This window comes from Tenebrio molitor, chromosome 4, assembly GCF_963966145.1.
Source record: "Tenebrio molitor chromosome 4, icTenMoli1.1, whole genome shotgun sequence".
Taxonomy (NCBI): domain Eukaryota; kingdom Metazoa; phylum Arthropoda; class Insecta; order Coleoptera; family Tenebrionidae; genus Tenebrio; species Tenebrio molitor.
The window spans coordinates 28,867,427-28,889,175 of NC_091049.1; the positions used below are offsets into that span (position 1 = coordinate 28,867,427).

General features: G+C 44.0%; 7 protein-coding genes and 1 long non-coding RNA gene across 9 annotated transcripts; 6 read left to right on the forward strand and 2 right to left on the reverse strand.

Annotated features, from left to right (window-relative positions):
• Positions 1–187: 187 nt before the first annotated feature.
• LOC138127596 (apolipophorin-3b-like) lies at positions 188–1,254 on the reverse strand. Its single transcript, XM_069043670.1, has 4 exons — positions 1,095–1,254; positions 813–1,025; positions 557–761; positions 188–502 (listed from the first exon to the last, which is right to left on the reverse strand). The coding sequence occupies exons 1-4, from the start codon at positions 1,140–1,142 to the stop codon at positions 378–380; spliced, it is 591 nt and encodes a 196-aa protein (XP_068899771.1). The 5' UTR covers positions 1,143–1,254; the 3' UTR covers positions 188–377.
• A 3,053-nt stretch (positions 1,255–4,307) lies between these two features.
• LOC138127610 (uncharacterized) lies at positions 4,308–5,367 on the forward strand. The gene is made up of 2 exons (XR_011158280.1): positions 4,308–5,100; positions 5,147–5,367. It is a non-coding gene; the product is annotated as an uncharacterized lncRNA (long non-coding RNA).
• On the reverse strand, positions 5,298–7,916 carry Cfp1 (CXXC finger protein 1). Its single transcript, XM_069043608.1, has 5 exons — positions 7,511–7,916; positions 7,315–7,460; positions 6,915–7,259; positions 6,106–6,859; positions 5,298–5,592 (listed from the first exon to the last, which is right to left on the reverse strand). Exons 1-5 carry the CDS (start codon positions 7,532–7,534, stop codon positions 5,359–5,361), a joined length of 1,503 nt encoding a protein of 500 aa, XP_068899709.1. The 5' UTR covers positions 7,535–7,916; the 3' UTR covers positions 5,298–5,358.
• A 44-nt stretch (positions 7,917–7,960) lies between these two features.
• On the forward strand, positions 7,961–10,664 carry Tes (Testin). Its single transcript, XM_069043581.1, has 2 exons — positions 7,961–8,385; positions 8,435–10,664. The coding sequence occupies exons 1-2, from the start codon at positions 8,100–8,102 to the stop codon at positions 10,426–10,428; spliced, it is 2,280 nt and encodes a 759-aa protein (XP_068899682.1). The 5' UTR covers positions 7,961–8,099; the 3' UTR covers positions 10,429–10,664.
• A 962-nt stretch (positions 10,665–11,626) lies between these two features.
• LOC138127561 (putative gustatory receptor 28b) lies at positions 11,627–15,367 on the forward strand. 2 transcript variants are annotated; one of them, XM_069043621.1, is made up of 5 exons: positions 11,628–12,662; positions 12,717–14,255; positions 14,307–14,378; positions 14,962–15,051; positions 15,100–15,367. In XM_069043621.1, the coding sequence occupies exons 2-5, from the start codon at positions 13,398–13,400 to the stop codon at positions 15,205–15,207; spliced, it is 1,128 nt and encodes a 375-aa protein (XP_068899722.1). In that variant the 5' UTR covers positions 11,628–12,662; positions 12,717–13,397; the 3' UTR covers positions 15,208–15,367. The 2 variants fall into 2 exon arrangements, with proteins under 2 accessions (XP_068899721.1, XP_068899722.1); XM_069043620.1 differs by having other exon boundaries at positions 11,627–12,662; positions 14,962–15,367.
• LOC138127562 (uncharacterized) lies at positions 15,232–17,008 on the forward strand. Its single transcript, XM_069043622.1, has 2 exons — positions 15,232–15,814; positions 15,867–17,008. Exons 1-2 carry the CDS (start codon positions 15,770–15,772, stop codon positions 16,953–16,955), a joined length of 1,134 nt encoding a protein of 377 aa, XP_068899723.1. The 5' UTR covers positions 15,232–15,769; the 3' UTR covers positions 16,956–17,008.
• A 349-nt stretch (positions 17,009–17,357) lies between these two features.
• On the forward strand, positions 17,358–20,120 carry CCT6 (chaperonin containing TCP1 subunit 6). The gene is made up of 4 exons (XM_069043599.1): positions 17,358–17,575; positions 18,425–19,515; positions 19,569–19,720; positions 19,772–20,120. Exons 1-4 carry the CDS (start codon positions 17,442–17,444, stop codon positions 19,985–19,987), a joined length of 1,593 nt encoding a protein of 530 aa, XP_068899700.1. The 5' UTR covers positions 17,358–17,441; the 3' UTR covers positions 19,988–20,120.
• Positions 20,121–20,214: 94 nt separating this feature from the next.
• Positions 20,215–21,732, forward strand: Cdk1 (Cyclin-dependent kinase 1). Its single transcript, XM_069043640.1, has 5 exons — positions 20,215–20,360; positions 20,483–20,631; positions 20,683–20,799; positions 20,845–21,273; positions 21,323–21,732. Exons 2-5 carry the CDS (start codon positions 20,504–20,506, stop codon positions 21,567–21,569), a joined length of 921 nt encoding a protein of 306 aa, XP_068899741.1. The 5' UTR covers positions 20,215–20,360; positions 20,483–20,503; the 3' UTR covers positions 21,570–21,732.
• The last annotated feature ends 17 nt before the right edge of the window (positions 21,733–21,749 follow it).

Below are 21,749 nucleotides of genomic sequence, written 5' to 3' on the forward strand. Positions count from 1 at the left end.
TAATCATTTTGAAAAATTCATTTTTTTTTTGTTAGATCCACTGTTTTCAAAATTTTCAAAACGTGGAAATCTATAGCTTATTAAATTTAGGTAGAAAATTCTTCTCCATTACTCTTGTCACATTTTTTCAAAACTCAAAACATTTCAGAAAAAGGAATTTATGCAACCATCATTAAAACACAAGAAGTATAATACTTGGAAACTCTTTATTGGACCAAACATCCGAAATTTTGACAGTTTACTTTGCGCAATCTGTCATTTCCAGGCTTGCCAAAATTTTTGGCACGAAAACTCCATTTTGTACAAATATTCTATTACCCTATAATTAAAACAGTTCCGTACTCCCTAAACGCAGTCTGGACGAACCCGCCACCTATCTAGTGTTTGTGAGTCTTCTCGTGCTCGGCAATGGTGGCTTTGACTTGGTTCTGCAAGTTGTTGCTGACCTCTGCGATCTGGTTCAAAAGGGTTTGGGCGGCGTTCTGGATGTCAGTCTTGGCTTCTAAACACAAAGCGATCAATAACTAAGAGAACCAAAACCCAAACTGGGACTTACTCGTCGCATCGGGTTCCACAGCCTTGACCAGCTTCTCCACTTGGGCCACGGCGGTCTTGAGTCCGTCATCTAGGTTCTTCTTCAGCTCCTTGGCCTTGGCTGTGGCCTCGGGACCGGCGGCTTGCTGCAGCTGGGCGGCCGTCTGGCTCAGCTTCTCCTGGACCTGCTTAATGACGTTGTCGACCTCTCCTTGGTGGGCTTTGGCCTGCCAAAGAACGAGTCATCATGGGATTCCCTCAGGTTAACTCACCTGTACCTCTGTTTTCAACTTGTCGACGATCTCCTGGACGTGGTTGGCGAGGTTCTGGGTGTTGGTGTTCAACACTTCAACGATCTTCTTCGAGTCCGGCAGTTCCTTGATCCCCAGGGTTTGGGTCACGTTGTTGACCAGGGTTTGGGTGTTGGCGGCCAATTCCTCCAGAGCGGACTTCTCTTGGGTAGCCTTGCCCTTGGGCTTGGCCACGACTCCCTGAAAACATCAAGAACCGGTCAAAAACAGTCGAAACATTATTGATAATTTCCAAAAAGTGGGACTCACCTGGAGGGCCACGAGGGCGAGGACGGCGACGAGCACGATTTTGGCCATTGTTGTCGGTTTGTGAGGAGCGTCGGAGAGTGTGTGACTGATCAGCGAGCGACTCCGAGCGCTTTTATAGAATGCCCGCTTACCACCCGGACCTTTACCACCTTGACCTCTCGTGGTTGGTTATCGCTTATTTGCACAGCGAGGGGAAAATTCGGAGTATGCACTAGGCAAACAGATAATGGAAAAATCGAATGATCTGGGTCGTTGCTTCCGAAGAAAAAATCACAGGGACTTAATCGGTGATTTTTTTTCTGTTGGGTGGTTTGTGGTTTCAGGCGTGAATGACTAAGAGGAACAGGTCAGGATCGTTCCAAACAAATTTAGAATGATGAACTTGCGTCACTAAGTGTCAAAAGCAAAATAATCATTTCATTTTTGACATCTTCACTCGCAAACGTCATTAATGACAGCTCTTTTTCACTTGTCATTTTTTAATTTCTTTATGTCAAGTTGCCAAATTTCCAAAATGTCAAAAATTATTTTCTCCATATCAAATAATGAAAATGGGGGGAAATTAAAACATCCCATTAAAATTTCAAAGTCGGAGTCGCTTTTGACGAAACCCGAGAATAATTTATCATAAACATCAAGAGTGAAATACGAACTTCCTCTCTCAAATTTTTCAAAATTATTTGACAATTATTTCCTTCAATTTTGTAGTGTTTCATTCAAAATGGCCTCTGGTCTAAAAAGAAACAATATATTTTCATATTTGTCGAATTTTGAATTATTTTAATGTTATTTTTTTTAATATTTCTTTAAAGCATTTTTATTATTTTCTATAACTAAAGTCCATTCAAAAATCAAAAAACCACCAACGTCCCATTTTCCTGGATAATTACTATCGGCAACGCTGTCTAGTGTAAAATTTGGTGAGACTTGTAATTTTGAGGTTAAATGTTTATTAAGTGTCTTGTTTTTCTGGGCATGTTTAAGTAAAAATAATAAGAATCAATAAATAAATGAAACGTGCTGCTAATAAAACAATATGAAGGAAATTCAAAGCAACTGAATTTTATTTGAAATTAAATAAATGTCATAATTTATAGTTACCAACATAGTATGAAAAAATATCTACGTAGGGTTTTTTTAAATTTTACCAACCTAAACAGGTGGTGGTTTTTTGATTTTTGAATAGACTTTATGTAATTCTGGACAGAACTACATACTATTCCGGACATGGAATGACATTTAACTGACAAATATGTGTAAACTGGTCTTTATTGAATATAACCCAACTTTTGACTCGATAATGCCATTTCCATGCTTTCTTGATGTCACAAGAAAAACTTCAAAGTATTTTTTAATAATTGTCATTGATTAATGACACTAATGGTAATGATTGGTTTACATCATTTTTTTTAGAAATGTCAAAAAAATGTTGGCCAAGATTCCGTGTCCGGAATAGTAGGTACATTCTTTAATAATAATACCTAATAAATTACAAAGTTTTCTTAACTTCTGATCCATCCGAAATGGAATTCTGTCACAACCTATGACAACTAGTTTAGCCGGAAATGACTTCAACTGTTGTATTTGAAAAACACAACAGTTTTCGTATTTTTCAAATTTAAAATGATCTTAACTTGACTGTTCTTACTTGATTTTACTCTCTTTTTCTCATTCTTACTTAATTTATTTAACATGTTTCATTTTCCTTATAATTGTGTTTTGCTGTTTTGACAAAATTCACAAGATAAGTATTATCAACCGTGGCAAGACCTACTTTAACGTAAAAAATTCCTACAATTCTTCACTTCTGACCCACCACAAGCGGTACCATTCCTATAACCTGTGACCTTGAACTTTTTCAAAATGGTACGAACCAAATCATCGTAATTTCGTTTTTCACCAAATGAAAAGCGACTTCACGGAATGTCTTCCTCGCTACTATTGGAGTGTTTGCTACGCTATCAGAATAAATTCTTTGGTCCCGATTTGGCCATCGATAAATATTTACAAGGCGCTCGATAATCTGTCCAGAGTTCCTATTTGAAATTTTATTTGTTCTTTCATCATCGTTATTCTTCTCGGTCCATATTTTTGTCACTCGTTATCGTCCAATTCGGGATGCTGACTAATACGGACCCGGACTGTGTGACTTGTTAAAAATAACGCAAACAATAACACTAGATAAAAGATTTTTCGTAATTGATAATCTTTACTCCGCTCTAATTATATCAAATTCGAGCGAAATTCTGGAAACTGCTATCGATGACTGAGTCAAGGTCAGAGCAATAACAAGGACGTCGTATTAAAAATATCGTTTATTACATCGCATACATTGTAATTACAAAATTTGTACTAGTTGGTCTTGCCAGCGGACTGGATCTTCTCGACCAGTTGTTGGCTCTGGTTCTGCACTTGCTCCCCGAACTGCTTGAGCGAAGCCGAGAAGTTCTGCAGCAGCTCGTTATTCTACAAAAAAACAAAAAAAGCGTTACAACTTCCACACAAATCACTCGATCTCGGTGGTACCAGCTCCAATCGACTAGTCAGTCAATTCTGCGTGATTTGATGGGTCACACTTGGGTACCCACACCGATTTTTAGATTTCAAAAATCGGTACCCAAAAAAGGTACCAACTTCGAAACGTCAGAAGTGGCAAGTGTGACCCATCATTCCACGCTAGAATCTCCCGGGGAGTCTTTTGGTGCTGATAAAAAATCTCTGGGACTCACCTGGATGTTCTTCACGATGTCGTCCAGGCTCGACTTGAAGGACTGCATGGCCTCGTCGACGGTCTGGCTGGCGTTGGAGGAGCTGACGTCGCGGCGGATGGCAGTGGCGTGGGACTCCCAAGTCAGCGCCTAAACAGTGTTTCAGGCACTGAAGACGAGTCCGCGCGACTTACCTGGAAGACGAGGAGGGCCGCGAGGAAAACGAAAGCGATGCGAGCTGCCATTTTGTGCGTCGTTGCCGAGACTCGACCAAGAACTGAATTGGAGTTGTTATCAAAACGACTCTTTTATAGGCTCGTGCTTCGCACCCACGATTCTTCGACCGAGATCTTGGGGGCCTTATGTGGACGACTCGGCCGAAAAACCGCAAACAAACATTGAGAGCGCTGTGTCCTTGGGGCCAGTGCCCCTAGAATCGCAAAGGGACGGGGTCATCTGTACCTACGCTCGGTCAGAGGGGACTTGTTGACTTGAACTTCGAACTCGCCGCGACTGATAACTATTAACTTATTTAGTCCATTAGGACAAATTATTTATGTTTGTACTGCGATCTTACAATTAGACAACAACGAAAGTGCATCAAACTACTTGATTCTTATTGGCATCACGTCTTCTCTTGATGGACTATTAAGTTACGGTGATAGAAACCGGAACCTGACTAAAATAAATCAAAACCGATTATCTCTAATCGCATTTCTTTGAATTTCTCGGACAGACTTCGACCCAAAACAATCAAAACGCGACGGATCTGTCGTCCAGGATGTTCTCCGAAGTTTGAGGGGTCACACGACCCCATTCGCATGACTCCGATTTTCAAGGTCACCAATTTCGAACCGCCTCAAACTTGACCAAATTTTATAATCCCATTCTGAACAACCTTCAGATTACTAGTAAATAAGAAAAAAAGCGATACCGGTGCCGGATCTCGTTTTTTGCATTTATCTCACCCGTGAGGCCCCCAGTCTGGCGGGAAACCCCCCAGATCGACTCCCGATGTCCTCCTGCATAGTTAGAGGGGTCACATGTCCCACTTTACATGACTTGTAATTTTCAAGGTCAAACCCGTGGAAATCTAGTTACACGGTGCGGTTATTGTCAGATCATCATTTCCTAGTCAATTGTATAAATTGCGTTTAATAGAATGTGTCCATTCAGCTGAGACACTTTGAAGTGAGGATGTACTCGATGTGTGTGTTCGCTTTGGCGATTGTTATTTTTGACGTTTCGGCAATAGTGTTGCCCAAAAACACCACCAACACCGCGCCAGATCTTGACAGGTGAGTTGCCAGCGCCCTCTGCAACTGATTTCCCCGATTTTTCCAGAGCCGCCTTGGATGAATTGTCCATTTTGCCGGACAGCAACGACGCGATTGTCAACTTTTTGCGAGGCTTGTTTAACGCGGGTCACGTGGCCTCGCAACTCACCGTCAATCGCGTAAAGGACGAATTGGAGAAGAGGAAGAGATTGATAGGCGAGATTAAAAATGTTTTAATTCCGACATCGAGACAGCCATGAAACAATTGAAATAAATCGTTCAGGAGAATCGTGATTTTGTCGTGGTCCTGAACCTCTTGGCTAGCTCCCTCTGCATGGCGTTCTGGTCCTGCTGGCTCGCTTTGGTGATTTGTTCCATCACTTCGTGGTTGTAGGTGGAGTGGAGCATCAGGGCGAGCACTCCCGCTCTGGACGCCATGCTGTTCCTGATCTGTCTCTCCTTCTCGAGCAGTTCGTCCATCTTCAACCACTGGCGCACCCTCTCCAAGTCGATCTGAAAATCGGACGATTTAGAAGGAAATGGCGCCGGTCGCCATTTTGAAATATTTAACGACGCACAATTTCTGACATTTGTTTCACTCTTTTTCATCTACACGCATTGACAATTGAACGTGCAAAAAATCATAAGTTTGGCGTCATCAGTGGCGGAGATACAAGCCACACAAACCAGCAAATGTCACATGACATATCAAAAACTAGTGTGTCGGTCCGATTTCATTGAAATTTGACTTAAATACTCGACTTTGAAAACGCGTTAATTCTGAAAAAATAAATGGCGCCAGCCGCCATTTTGAAATCTTTAACAAGGTGTAATTTTGGATTTTTTTTCCTGTCTACCTTATCTACACCACTTGAAAGTAAATTGTGTAATAAATCATAAGTTTTGCTTCATAAATGGCGACGATATAAGTGAAACAAGCTCAGAACTGTCAAACGTCAAGTAAAAAACTTGTGTATTTCTGGCACCGTCGGTCAGATTTCGTCGAAATTCGACAGAGGGACTCACCTCCGCACGCCTCAGCTTCTCCCAGACGTGGTGCCTGGCGCACGACTTCTTCGGCGCCCTGCAGAACTCCCCCGTCAAGTCGAAAACGTTGGTCACCAGAGGGCAGCCACACACTTCAAACTCTCCGATCTTGGCGTCCTTGCAGTGTTCGGGACACAACACCCTCAACCTCTTGCAGTAGGTCCTGTTGCCGGGATTGTAAAAATCGCAGAACATGTTGTTCCCCTCGATCCTGGTCTTGAAGATGGACCCGAACGACGCCTGCGACTCGTACTTGTTGAAACACTTCTCCATGTGCTTGATCGCCGTCTTGGCGTGAATCTCGTGTCCGCACGTAATGCAGTACATGGTGGACATCTCCGAATCCTCGTCGTTATCGAAGTCGGCGTTGGGGTCTATGGTGGCGCTCTTGGCGCGCTCGATGATGGCGTCGAGCTCGCGATGGCGGCTGTCCAGTTCCTGCAGGATCTGCTTCACTTCGATCTGCTGCTTCCTGACCTGGTCCAGTGCCTTGATGTTGGAGTCCTCGGCCGAGCAGGGGCTCAGCGCCCACTCCTGGATGCGCTGCGGCAGCACCTGCAGGATCCGGTTCGTGGCCAACTTCAAGCCGCACTCGTCGGAGCAGTACTTGGAGCCGTAGCGCGCGCTGTTGGTGCACGCGGGGCCGTAGCATTGGCGGGGGTAGTCCGTTTGGAGGTGGGCGTTGGAGGGGCCCTCTCGGTCCGAGCTGGAGTCCCTCCTCTTGCGCCTCCCTCTATATCAAAACAAAAAATACTAGTTGCAAACGGCTGTCTCAAAATGGGGCTCACCCTCCGTAATTGATGCAAATCCGCTGTTTGCATCGCTCCTTGTTCCGGGGGGACCCGTGCCGGCTCCTCCGCGTGCACACGTCGCACCTGCCGCAGTCCTCGGTCCTGTAGCACCCCATGCAGTCCCCGCACCGCTTCAGTTTCTTGTCGGTCTTCGTCTCGCCCCTGTCTTTGCGCTTGCGCGACCTCCTCTCGTCGCTGTTGGTGTTGGCCCCGGCGCTATCGTCACGTTTTGTCTTCCAGCGCGTCTGCAGAGTCGAGTCTTCCTCAGAGCATCGAATGCAGACATACTGCTTGATCAGTTTGGCATCTTTTTCAGATATATTCATGCAATCGCCATGATACCTGTATTATAAATATTTCTTGTACTGTCACCTCAAAAACAGACCGAGAACGTTACCATTCCTCACAAGCGTCGCACGCTATCATGAATCGTGAACTGTCCGAAGATCTACAAATGCAATAAGCTTGGCCATCCTGTTTGAGCAAGGTGTCGATCTTGGACTGCCTCTCAGGTAACAGAAATTGTTTTGCGATTTCCTCACGCTGGAATCGGTCAATCATAGCAAGGTTCAGCAAATTACGCGAAAACTTACCGTAATATCCCGTTTTCTGGACATTTTGACAACCTAACCTCACTTTTTCTAAACGACTATCAAACGATAATTGTGCCTCGCAGAAGCAACCAAATTGTTCAAAATTGAAAACGGTACAACAATGAAGTCCGAACAAATAAGATATTGTATCAGATTTCGATTTTTCTTCAATTAATGGCACAACACAAAACCAACAAACTTGTCACTTGTCACTCGATGACACAACCCCACTTTTTTACATTTAATCTTTACGTAGCAAATTTAGATTTTCGAGCATTATGAAGTCAAAAAGATTGAAAAACGAAGCGAAATGCACATTCGGCTCTAATATAAATTATAATTGTTAAATTTTATTCATGTAAACAACACAAACTGTCAATTGTCAGTTGTCAATGTTGTCATTTTTCTTGATCTATCTTCTTCATATGTTAAGATTTATGTATTAATCTGTCTCTTTCTAATGGCTTAGGGTGTCAACAATGGGATGGGGGCATGATTCATAGCCCCCGACTCGAGTGAAATATCAGATAAGAATACCTGTTGATTCTTGACTCGTGGGGTGTGTTCAGTTAAATAAAACGCGTTGAAAATGAGCGTGGAGAGTGAAAATTTGCCGGCCCCCAACTGGCTTTCCGAGTTGGAGTTGAAACGGGAGAAGAGACTGAAGGCTCGACTGGGGCACGAAGCAGGGGCGGGGGCACCGTGTATCAAGTGCAGCGAAAAGTGTCCAGGTTTGGACTTGCATTTTTGGCGGAAAATCTGCAAAAACTGCAAATGTTCCAAGGAGGACCATGATGTCCATGATGATGACATATATGGGTGGGCCCAGTTCCAACTCTTGGGGAGCAAACCCAATCGAATTAAGAAGAAAATCGGTGAGTCATTGATCAGTCACTCAAGCGAAATTCTAATTTTTTGCGATAGTTTTGCCTGGGAAAAAAGATGAAGTGGAGCTGGATTGGGCCCCCAAAGGCAACACGGAAACGATCGATCGCTACTTGAAGACGCTCTCTCCCGAGTCTTTACCTGTGAAGGGGTCCCAGGCAGCTCAAGCCCGCAAGCAGCTACTCCAGAAGCAAATTCCCATTCACGATATTGATCCGACGCTTTGTCACGAACTGACGGATTCAGAGCTTGCGAAAATGCAGGATTACATAAAACACATGAAGGACTCGGCTGGCGTGGGTCAGGTGATCCAATACAACGTCAACGCGAAATTCCTGACCAACAGGTACCCGAAAGGTGTTCCCTCGATTGAAACAGTTCAATTATTGGGCGAGAACAAGTCAGGCACTTTGACCAAACAGTTCGAAAAGTTGGGCGTCCAAGACCAGAAAGAGTTGGACGCGTTCTTTGACAAAATCCCGAAGCCTCATAATATGACAGTTCAAACTGAAAAGTTTGGTTATGTTACTCAATTGACGGTTGACCAGGAAAAGTTAGGTTATGGTGTAGAAGCGTCAACAAATACGGAAGAATTGGGTTTAGCGTCGCAAATTCCTGCAAATTCAGACAAACACGCTCAGAGACTGGTCTACAATTATTCGGAGGGTCAAGATTTGGCAAATTCTGGGCCCAATTTTGCCGGAAATTTGGAAACGAACAAAAAGTTAGGTTATGTTAGTCAAGCTCAGTTGACACTCCCCCACAACCAAGATTTGCTCTCCTCGCCCCCGAATTATGCCAGAATCGCGGAAATCAATCAGAATACTGGAGATAGCGAATTAGCAAATCTCGCCGCTCTAGAAGCGAACAGAAAGCTAGGTTATGTGGGGCAGCCCCCTCTGGCGCAGCTCCACTCCCAAGAGTTATCCGGTTTGCCCGCGAATTACGCCAAAAATGTCGAAGTTAACCAGAACAAAGGCTCCCTCTCGCGGTTCGCGCGCGAGCAAATGTTGCACGACCCACAAGTGGGTTACGTTGCGAGGGCGGAGCCAGGCTCGACACATGACCCACAAGTGGGCTACGTTCCGAGGGCGGAGCCAGGTTCCACCAATGAGATCAATCGAAATACCATGTACATGCCGCATTACGCTCCAGGCAAGTTGAATGTACACAGCGAACAACAAAATCCAAGCGTTATCGGTAACGTTCGCGATTTGGCATTCGGCACTCACGATCTAACCAACTCGAACTACAACAAACCATTGGAGATGTACACTCCGAACAAGTTGACGGTGGCGGAGAATCAATTGGTGCCGAATCCGGTGAAAATCGGGGCCATCAGAGACATCTCCTACGACTACGAGGGTCCGGAGATAAAGAGCGCCATCCAGGGTGAGAACAAGATGTTCGAGGGAATGGAAGTAGCGCGCAAAGTCCCTGACGATGTTGAAATACAGACGAAACAGTGTCGGAAGTGTTCGAAGTTCTTCGAACCGGGCGAGTTCGGCATCTTCGTGGAAAAGTCAAACGCGTTGTACCATTCGGAGTGTTTCAAATGCGCCGGATGCAACCAGAGCTTGGCTGATCTCTTCTACTTCTACGACAAAGAATCTGACAACATTTATTGCGGGCGGGACTTCGCAAAGATTCGGGGGATTCCCAGGTGCAAAGCGTGCGACGAGTTGATTTTCGTGAAGGAGTACTGTCTGGCGGAGAACTCGACTTTCCACCTGAAGCACTTCTGTTGTTTCGAGTGCGACCAAGCTCTGGCGGGCCAGAATTACGTGGTGGAGGAGTCGCAACCGGTCTGTCTGCCTTGTTTCGAAAAGCTCAAAGCTAACAAGTGCCTAGCCTGTCGGAGGGTGATCATGGCGGACGAAGAGGGCGTCAAGTTGAAAGACGGTATACACTTTCACCTAGCTGACGAGTGCTTTTGTTGTTTCAAGTGCAAGAAACCGTTGCACGGGGCCAAGTTGTTGTTCAGGAATAACAAGTTGTATTGTTCGCACGATTGTTTCGGAAACGATCAGTGATATTTTCTTATGCTACATATTTACAAGTATATTTTTAGATCATGTACAAGCGAGAAAGTGACGTCACGTGGTGTGGGCGTGCGGGGCTACAACGCAAATTGTAGCTCCGTCCATCCCCTTCTCGTTTAATTTTTATATAATATATAACGTATTTTTATGAATGTCATTTTTATATTATAACGTGCCATTTTATAACTATTTTGCTATCAATAAAAGTTCCTAAAAAATTCGATTCACTTCATTGCATAATTTCTTCTACGAATCTTTCCTCCATCACGTGCTCTAGAACGATTACAAAATAAAGTGAGACAGGTACTATTCCAGACACGGAATCTTGGCCACAACTGACATTTAACTGACAATTATGTGTGAACTGGTCTTTATTGAATATAACCCAACTTTTGACTCGATAATGCTATTTCCCTGCTTTTTTGATGTCACAATAAAAACTTCAAAGTGATTTTTAATAATTGTCATTTATTAATGACACTAACGATTGATTTACATAATTTTTTTTAGAAATGTCAAAAAAATGTTGGCCAAGATTCCATGTCCGGAGTAGTACGCCATGTCGCCATGTTGTCATCCATTAACCTAGATTCTAGATTTTGCAACACAGCAATATTGAACGAAACATGTTAAAAAACTGATAATGATGCACTCACCTTATTTAAAATTGCGCCACGGATTCTCACTCCGGAAGACTTTACACTCCAGTCGTGTTCTTGTCGTCGAAGATGGCGCCACTTCTGACGTCTCGTCTCACTCCTCTTCTCACTTTGGCCAAAATATTTGGCCTGAATTCTTCACACTCTTCGACTCATTCCAACAAGTAGAGTGCGTTTCAACGAGAGGTACACGTCTATAAACTTGCGTAGAAATCTGTTTCGGTCTACGGTGGCGTGGCGTACCTAGACAGTAGCGGCGTTAATTTGTACTTTCCAGGGAATTTTCTAATTTCATTTCAACAGCTGATTTTTCGCCATTTTGTCGCAAATCACAGCCAGGTTATTGTTCTTCACTGTCTTCTCTTTTATGTCATACAACTTGATTTCTAATCCCGGTTGTGAAAATCTGATATTTCCTATGTTGTGAAAGTAAAAAAAAAATTAAACTGGACTACGCCAATGCACTCGATTTTGGGTCGCCCTTCCCCTACATCTGGCGCATCTCGGTAGCCACGCCTGTGTACCTCTCGTTGAAATGCACTCTATCTTGTCTTATACAGTTTCGCTCTGGTGGTCGTTTATCTAACTATTTTTACCCTGAGAATACTCACCAGTGAGAGAGAACAAATCTACACCCTCAACCGTGTCGTAACTAACTTACATTTGATCTGCTACATCGCCATCTTCTTTTCCGACATCTTGTCGAACTGGATCAACTCGAAAAGTTACTGCCGAGCTTTGGTAAGATTGGAAATTCTCGATTATCAACTGAGAACTGTCGGATATTATCCTGACTGTGACAAGACCAGAAAAATGTTCTACGTTTCGGTTGCGGCAGCTTCAGGGTTATTTTTGTACGTCGCCATCTTTGATTGTCTTATCGACGTTTTCCAAACTGGTGAGAAGATCGATTTTTTTTTCTGGTTGTCGATTTACCTACCAATCACGATCAATTACTTCTCCATTTTTGTTACCGTCTTCACGTTTTTCTTGCTGAACGAAAGATACAAATGCTTGGAACACCTCTTGAATAACATCTCCACGCGAAAATTACACACGAACGTCGAACAGTTTACCCGCTTTTATCTTGAACTTACTCACATTTCTAACTCACTGGTATCTCAGTTTTCTCTACAACTCAGTGCAACGTTTCTCTTCATCTTCATCAGTATCACCACCAACATGTACATGGTTTTGAAAATCAATTTAGATCTTTCTCAGTACATTCTCATTTTCAATTTCGTTTTGATCCACCTGGGTGAGTTGGTTGCGGTGGTTCTTGTTTCTCACTGGACCACTCTTAGAGTGAGTAATCAATTTATACTTTCATTTTTATTCATTCAGTTGCTCTTCAGGCTGAAAACATAGTTATTGCTTCTCCAAAACTTCTGACAAGTGTTTCTGATTCGAAAACCAGTTTCAGAAAGGTTAATCGTCCGCCATTTTCAAACAGTTCTTGATTTGTGTCTTTTTTAGCACTTGCAGTCTTATTTCCTGATGACAGAAAATCGTCTGGAAGCGAGAATATTCGGAATGTTTTGTTTGGAGCCGTCGACTTTGCTTTCGGTACCAAAAAATTCCGCGTTTGAAAGGAGTGTTTTTCTAAATTTTATTTTTCAGCTCACGGTGGCCACAGTATCTTATCTCATAATACTGATTCAATTTACAGAGCCTGGAAGCTCTGAAGGTTCCTTTATAAGGGGACAGCTGGGGAAAGGAATTTCAATGAAGACGAAGTGAAGAACATGGAAATTTGTTCATGTTTCTCTAAGCACCTGCTTTTAAAGAGTTGTCCGCTAATTCGTTTTCTAGGTTAGGATTCAAGATATTCAAGGTTATTACGAATAATGAATAATGACAATTTGATTTATTTATTTTAACTTTTGCACTGTCATATTTGAATTTTTGGCAATCAAGTGTACCAACATAAAATCGTAAATGTGTTGCCAACGGAACAAAAATAATTATAATCATTAAAAGTCACCCGGTTTTTTTAATGGTGAATTTTGTCGTTTGGATAAATAATTGTAAAAATGTTCTTCGATAAAATAAAATAACAAGTAGCAATAAAAAAATCACTATACCGCAAGAGTTTTACTTGACACTAAAAGTGCCATCGCTCATTATTTAACATCCAACATCGATTGAAAACCATTTTCAGCTTTTTCAACACCACTTAATTGATTCCAATCACGCAAAACTTTTACCACAAACGCTTAATCACTTAAAACGTCTTGGGCAACATCTTGCGACACCCAGGAACCTTCACCCGCCTCCAGTTGCCTCCTCGAGCCCGCCAAGATGCAACGTATCGAGAGCCACTCCTCCGCCGCCCCAATTCTCACCCTATCCAGAATCTTCTGCTCCAACTCCTCCAAAACTCCCACACGTACCAGCGTGCCTCTCCTCATTTACAACCTTACCTTGTTTGTCGCCTATTCGGCGATCTTGACCCTCAGATTCCTCGAGGGTTACGCCAGCTCCCAGTTTACTGTCAATAATGTGGTGATTTACCTCCATCTGATCTGCTACATCGCCGTTTTCCTCTCGAACGTGATCTCCAACTGGGTCTACTCCAAGAAGTACCACAGCAACTTGATCAGGCTGGAAATCTTCGACCACAACCTCGACAGTCTTGGCGTTGTCCTCAACAGGAAGAAGACGCGAAGATTGTTCAATGTTTGGTTTTGGGCAGCTTTGGTGTTGTTCTTGTATGTGGCCGCGGTGGACTGCGTCATCGATCTTTTCTTCACCAGCAACGCCAGCATGATCGCTTGGTTGTCCATCTACGTGCCCGTCACCATTAACTACTTTGTTGTCTTTACAATGGTCTTCAACTTCTACTTGCTGAACGACAGGTACACTCGCTTGAAGACCTGCTTGGACAAGGTTTTGACCCAAGACTCTTCAATCACCATCAAACAGTTCACCAACTTCTACCTCGAACTGACACACATTTCCGATTCCATTGTGGGTCACTTTTCTTCACAAATTGCCACCATGTTCCTGTTAGTCTTTATGGTAGTCACCAGCAATCTCTACATATTTCTGAAACATCCACTCAAAGTCTTCGAGTACGTCTTTCATGGTAATTTTCTTCTGATGCACTTGGCAGAAATGGTTCTGGTGATCTTTGCCGCCTACTGGACCATTCTCAAAGTAAGCATTTTTGCGTCACAATTGTGACTTTACTAATTACTCTTTCTGCAGGCTGAAGAAGTGGTCAAAGCGTCGCCCAGACTTCTCACAAAGTCTTCAGAGTCAAAAAACACGTTCAGCGAGGTGATTTTTGATACTTTCTCATATACAGGGTGTTATTGAAAGTTGTACAGATATTTTAACCACGAGCTACTGGCTCCATGTAGAACTCGGAAAAAATATTTAAAAAATTCTATGTCAAGAAATAAAATAAAATGACATTTATTTTTTGAGCTATAATTTTTTTAAATTGCTTTTAGTTTTCTACGTTGTTCTACAACCTTGTAGGTAAAATTTCGACACATTTTAAAAACACACCCTGTATATCATGTTTTATAAAATGTACGCCAATGCGAAGTAACCTATAGGAAATATGCTATAAAACAAGGAAACTGCATTGGTGTACGTTTTATAAAATATGATATACAGGGTGTATTTTTTAAATGTGCCGAAATTTTACCTACGAGGTTGTTTGACAACGTAGAAGACTAAAAGCAATTAAAAAAAATGTAGCTCAAGAAATAAATGTCATTTTATTTTTTGACATAGAATTTTTTAGATATTTTTTCCGAGTTCTACATGAAGCCAGTACCTCGTGGTTAAAATATCTGTATAACTTTCAATAACACCCTGTATTTCACATTTACAAAAAACAAATTTTTTTCAGCAACTGAAGTGCTACCTGTTGATCAACGAAAATCGTCCGGAGATGAGAGTTTTTGGAATGTTCTCCCTGAATCCTTCGACTCTGCTTTCGGTAAACCAACCGTCAACCATCTCCCTTGTGGTATTTTTTTCCTTGCAGATGGGCGCATCGATTGTTTCTTATCTGATAATTCTGATACAGTTCACGGAGAATAAGAAAAATGTGCAGTATGGACCTATGAGAGCGACTCAAAATCGCTTCAGATAATTTTTTTGTGTAAAACTCTTTCAAGGTCACAGTGGACAGTAAAGTTTGAGTGTTTCACGTTTGGTACCACTGAATTAACTTAATGCATAAATTACAAGTTTTTAATGTAATACACTCGAGTGTCTAATTTGGCAACAATAAATGTAAAAGTTCCTAAAAACACCATTAAGTCGTCCATTTTGTTAATGACTTGAAAGCTTCTTGTTCCATTCAAGATAAAAAGGTTTAAGGACATAATTGTGAAGATAATTGACACTCAACGACGAAATGATAATCTTTTAAGTCAGTCATTAGGGTTTTTTGGTGGCTGAGTTGGCTACATTTAAGTCCCCAAAACTCAAAAATCTCCAAAATTCCTCTTTTACTCTTCTTGTTCACCTCGACCGAATCAAAACTCTCAGTCAAGGTCGCCAACTGTTGACTTATATTGCAACTCAGCAGAATCCTCTTTATGTCAACATAAACAAAAGAAAATCACGGTCATCTGAGACGTGCCTCGGTCCAAAATTCTCTCTTATAAAAACAAAAAACTGACGAAAAGTCCAATCATTATCCAACAGCCATGCTCCGACCGCTCATCTCTCTCTTGTTTGCAACAACTCTCCAGGTATTGTCCACAACTTTGTGGTAATTTTTTTTTTAATATTTTTTGTACCTAGGCCCAAGACCTCAAGTCCATATTCCGCACCCCCACCAAGAAGAACTATGACCAGTTCGAGATCCTGGAACGGTCGAATTTCGACTCGGACGACTCGGGACCCCCTCCAGCCAATCGAGGGGTCGACAATCCAAGGTCGTTCGCTAACGCCCAAGTGATGTTGCGATTCGGGGGGGACCAGGAGAAGTGCGCTTGTGGGGACACGTGTCAGTGCAAGGGCCAACCGTACTACCTCCCCGTATTCACCCCCGTGCCTTGTCTGTGCATCCCTCCCTACTACCCCTACCCCAGACCAGCTTATCCTCCCTGCCCCATTCCACTTTCGTCACTGCCGTCTAATACTTTTGTGCCTCCTCACTCCTGTCCCTACTGCGGTGTGCCCCCTACTACACCCCCTCCCCCTGTGAACAAACCCGCAGTAGAGACCCAACCGGAAGTGGTGGTCCAGGACAACACCCAAAACAATCAAGTCAACGTTGTTCAGAACACAAATGTGGTGAACGAGGCGCCTCAAGTTGGCAACAGTGTCGTCCAACAAAATGTCGAAATCAAGAACAACCATCCCCAGATTCTCGACACCGTGAACCTGTCAGACGAGGTGGTCAAGCCTGTCAGGGAACAACAAGGCGAAGACGAAAAGCTTTTGCAACAAGTCTCGAACAGAATTGAACCGGTTGAGGTCACCCCAAATGTCAAATTCGTCAAGTTCGATTTGTGTAAAGTCCCGACACAAAAAAGTCACGGTGGTGGTCTCAATGAGGCGTTAGTTTCCTATCTTGGTAACCAACAGAGGCGGCCCAAGCTGTTGGTGACTTATCCTATTTTCAACAAGCCTCAAAATGATCTTGAGGTGCCACTTCCGGTTCAGTTCAGTCAAAGTGGGTACAGTGTGTCAGGTGCTTCCGGTTATTATGCGGATCCTGTCAGAACTGTCATTTATAAGAAGCCGACGGTGCTGTCGATAATTGGGCCGCAAAGCAGGACCGGGTACGTTTTGGTCCCGGTTGGCACCCCTGTGAGGCCCCACCCGGAAGAGTGTTGCTGTTGCAGCTGTGCCAAGTACAGAGGCGAACTAAATGAACAAATCTAATTTATTATAAATAGATGTGATGCAATTTAATCGTAATAAATTTCTTATGTCAATTTTTGTTTTAACTAGCAACACCCTGTATATTATCTTCTCCAAATTGAATTGTTTGGGAGTAGATATGTAATACCCAATTCTGACTATGGGGGTAATTATTCAGATTCTTTTCTAAAATCCCAAAAAATATAACCTTTTTTCTGATGATTAAAAGTTAAAATTTCAGAAATTTCACTTGAAGTAAAAATGGTTTTTAACGATCAGAAAAAAGGTTACATTTTTTTTGGATTTTAAAAAAGAATCTTAACCACAATAGCCAGAACTGGTATTGACATAAATCTATGGCTGAGACAAACCCATTTGTCAAAATCGAATCTCGCGCCGTGAAATTTAGTCGTGAAGCGCCCCCTACCAGCCGGCACTTCCGTTTCCCGCAGTGGCCGGCAATCGTTTGTTTTGTGTTAAATTTCACCTTCCTTTACTGAAAATACGATGGCTATCAGCTTATTAAACCCCAAAGCGGAGGTGGCAAGGGCTGCTCAAGCCCTAGCCGTCAACATTTCGGCCGCGAAGGGAATCCAAGACGTGATGAAGTCGAATCTCGGCCCCAAAGGGACAATGAAAATGTAAGTTGTCAGCGAACACATGACATCGATATTCATGTTTTAACCCCTAAGTTGACGGGGGTGCACCCCCAAAGTGTGAGTTTGGGTGGGAAGAAGTGTAAACTTGCGTTGGTGAGGCGAGTTTGAGAAAATTTAGTGCTGTCACGATGTTTTATGCAGACATAACCTCACTTTTTGCGAAGGGTTTGACAAAAAGTAATTCTAATTTTTGTATTATGCGACACAGTGTGAGAGTGTGAGTGTTTTTTGGAATTGTAGTATAAAAGATAAAAACTGTGTAATTGTGTTGTAATCATGTTAATTTGGTGTGGTTTTGTGAGTGTCAGATTTCAGATGATTCTAGAAAAGGAGTGTCCACATTACAACTAAAAAATGACTACTCTTGCACTCTTGCTTTGTAAATGACTGGAATTATTCCATTAAATAGTAATATAATTTCAGGAGTCACTCATTTCAAGAAGTTTATTCCACTAAAAAGCTGGATATTGAAATTAAAATATCCAGTTTTTTTTTTTTTTTGAAATGTATTGTGGGTTACATTTTCAATGCCATCACGCTCGTTATCACTCGTAAATTATCTGTATATTTTATAATAATAATAATAACATTTATTAACGGGGATCACCGTTAATTTATTTAATTTTTTTACCAATACATTTGTGTTCCCTTTACCTGGTTCTTATTTGCTCCTTAACAAAACGTATTAACCTTGACAGATGTAATCTATTGTCTAATTTGCTTAGTGGTGACAGTTGAAGAGCGTGTGAATCCATCCAACACCTCCCTTTCGTTGTTCGCGGTTGAAACAAGGTAAATGTGTTTGGTCTGAGTCAGCTCTTGTTTTCTTAGGTTAGTTTCCGGCGCGGGCGACATAAAAATCACCAAGGACGGCAACGTCCTCCTCCACGAGATGCAAATCCAACACCCCACCGCCTCCCTGATCGCGCGCGCTTCTACCGCGCAAGACGACATGACCGGCGACGGTACGACCTCCACGGTCCTGGTGATCGGCGAACTCCTCAAGCAAGCCGACATTCTGATTTCCGAGGGGTTGCACCCGCGCGTCGTTACCGAAGGCTTCGACAAAGCCAGGGCCAAGACGTTGGAGATTCTCGATTCGATCAAGATCCCGATCGAGATCAACCGCGAGAGCCTGCTGGAGGTGTGCCGGACGAGTCTCAGGACGAAGGTGCACCAGTCCTTGGCCGACGTCCTCACCGACATCTGCGTCGACGCCGTCCTGGCCATCAAACCGAAAGACAAACCGGCGGACTTGCACATGGTGGAGCTGATGGAGATGCAGCACAAGACCGCCACCGACACCGCCCTGATCAAAGGGCTGGTGCTGGACCACGGGTCGAGGCACCCCGACATGCCCAAGAAACTGACCAACTGCTACATCCTCACCTGCAACGTCTCCATGGAGTACGAGAAGAGCGAGGTCAACTCGGGCTTCTTCTACAAGACGGCCGAGGAGCGCGAGAAGATGGTGCAAGCGGAGCGCGAGTTCATCGAGCAGAGGGTGAAGAAGGTGGTCGAGCTGAAGAAGAAGCTCTGCGACGGCACGGATAAGAGCTTCGTCGTCATCAACCAGAAGGGCATCGACCCGATGAGCCTCGATCTCTTGGCCAAAGAAGGGATAATGGGGTTGCGAAGGGCCAAGAGGCGCAACATGGAGCGCTTGGCTCTGGCTTGCGGGGGCACGGCCTTGAACCATCTGGACGACATCCAGGAGTCCCAGCTGGGGTATGCGGGGGTGGTGTACGAACACGTCCTCGGCGAGAACAAGTACACGTTTGTGGAGGAGTGCAAGGTGCCCCAGTCGGTCACCATACTGATCAAGGGCCCCAACAAGCACACCCTGGCGCAAATCAAAGACGCGATCAGGGACGGACTCAGGGCCATCAACAACGCCATCGACGACAAGGCCGTGGTACCAGGTTAACTTAAATCAAACAATAACATAACTGCGACAATAAATGACGTTTTTTAGGCGCCGGCGCTTTCGAGGTCACCGCCCACAAGCAACTGATGGCTTTCAAGGACACCGTCAAGGGTAAGTCCCGCTTGGGCATAGGCGCCTACGCGGAAGCTCTCCTGGTGATTCCCAAAGTGTTGGCGACGAACTCGGGATTCGACGCTCAGGTTTGTCACCCGTTACGGTGATTCGAGTCGTTCTGACGGTATTTTTCACAGGACACGATCGTCAAACTGCAAGAAGAATCTCGACTCAACCCCGAACCGATCGGATTGGACTTGACCTCGGGCGAACCGATCAATCCGAAAGACGCCGGAATCTTCGATAATTACGTAGTGATGAAGCAAATTATCAACTCGTGCTCGGTCATCGCCAGCAATTTGTTGCTGGTGGACGAGATCATGAGGGCGGGAATGAGCAGCTTGAAGGGTTAAGAAAGCGGCGGTTTTATTTTTTTACCACAAATTAACCACAGCTTGGTATTAATATTAAAAGCGCTAGACTAAAGCATTAACTTTTGTATTTATTGTCAATCAAATCATAAATAAAGGACAGTTAACATCAAAAGTGGGTCGTTATTTGACGTTTGACAGCTTGTTCTTGAAGTTTGGTGCGTCAGGTTGGCAGCACAGTAAAGGAAGACGGCACGATTCCAGTCGTAATTAGAGCGAGAGAGACAAAAGATTGTTGCTCCATGGTCGACCGGTATTGGACGGTTTGAATCCTCCAACTTCCTTCTCCATGTTGTTTGGAAGTAGCCGTTGATTCCTTGTAATTTCGTATTTTCCGCTTTAGTTTAATTAAATCGTAAGTAATTCGTGCAGTTTTGTGGTTGCAATCAAGTGGTTTGTGATTTTTGACGTTTAGAATAAATAAAAAAAGTGTGAGGTTGTGGGGTTAAGCCGGCCGTTATATGGACACTTTTCCAGGTTTCTTCCAGATAATCGACAATGTCGAAGCAGTCCACCAACATGGATGACTTCCTGAAGATCGAGAAGATCGGCGAAGGGACTTACGGGGTGGTGTACAAGGGGAAAAACAAAAAGACTGGCCAACTAGTGGCAATGAAGAAAATCAGGTAAAGCTGCGTTTCTGGGCGCGATTAGGGTAAAATTTACACCGATTGCAGACTGGAAGCCGAGGACGAGGGGGTCCCGTCGACCGCGATCCGCGAAATCTCTCTCCTGAAGGAGCTGCGCCACCCGAACATCGTCTCGCTCGAGGACGTCATGATGGAGGAGAACAGGTCAGTAGCCGGTCTAGCTTGGCCTCGCTGACGCCGCTGTTCCAGACTGTACCTCATTTTCGAATTCTTGTCGATGGACTTGAAGAAATACCTGGACAAGATCGAGCCCAGCACCTACATGGACCCGAAATTGGTGAAGAGCTACCTCTACCAAATCAACGAAGCGATTCTCTTCTGCCACCAGAGACGCGTCCTGCACCGCGACATGAAGCCGCAAAACCTGTTGATCACGCGCGACGGGACCATCAAAGTGGCCGATTTCGGCCTGGGCCGCGCGTTTGGGGTCCCCGTCCGGGTGTACACCCACGAGGTGGTCACGCTGTGGTACAGGGCCCCGGAGGTGCTGCTGGGCTCGTCGCGATACTCGTGCCCCATCGATATCTGGTCTCTGGGGTGCATCTTCGCCGAGATGGCGACGAAGCGGCCGCTGTTCCAGGGCGACTCGGAAATCGACCAGTTGTTCAGGATATTCCGGTAAAGTCGGGAGATTTGGGACGAGGAGTCGCTCAAGAGTCGGTTTTAGGGTTTTAAAGACGCCGTCGGAGGAGATCTGGCCCGGCGTGTCCAGTCTGCCTGACTACAAGGCCACCTTCCCCAACTGGACCTCGTACAACTTGCAAAACCAAGTTAAAAACATGAGCAGCGACGCCGTCGACTTGTTGAAACAGATGGTGATTTACGATCCGGCCAGGCGGATTTCGGCGAAGAGGATCGCGCTGCACCCGTACCTACAGGACGTGGATCGGACAGTGAAGCCAGTTTTTGATTGAACAGTTCATCTAGGTTAGGTTATTTATGTTTACGCCGAATTGATGTTTTTGCTCTTTGAGAGTAGTGTTCTATTGTGTTAAGATGCCCCTATAGCCGAATGTCCGCAACATAACCTTAATTTGTGTGAACATAACATTGATTAATATATTTTTATCAATTTTTCGCACGTCTCGTCATTC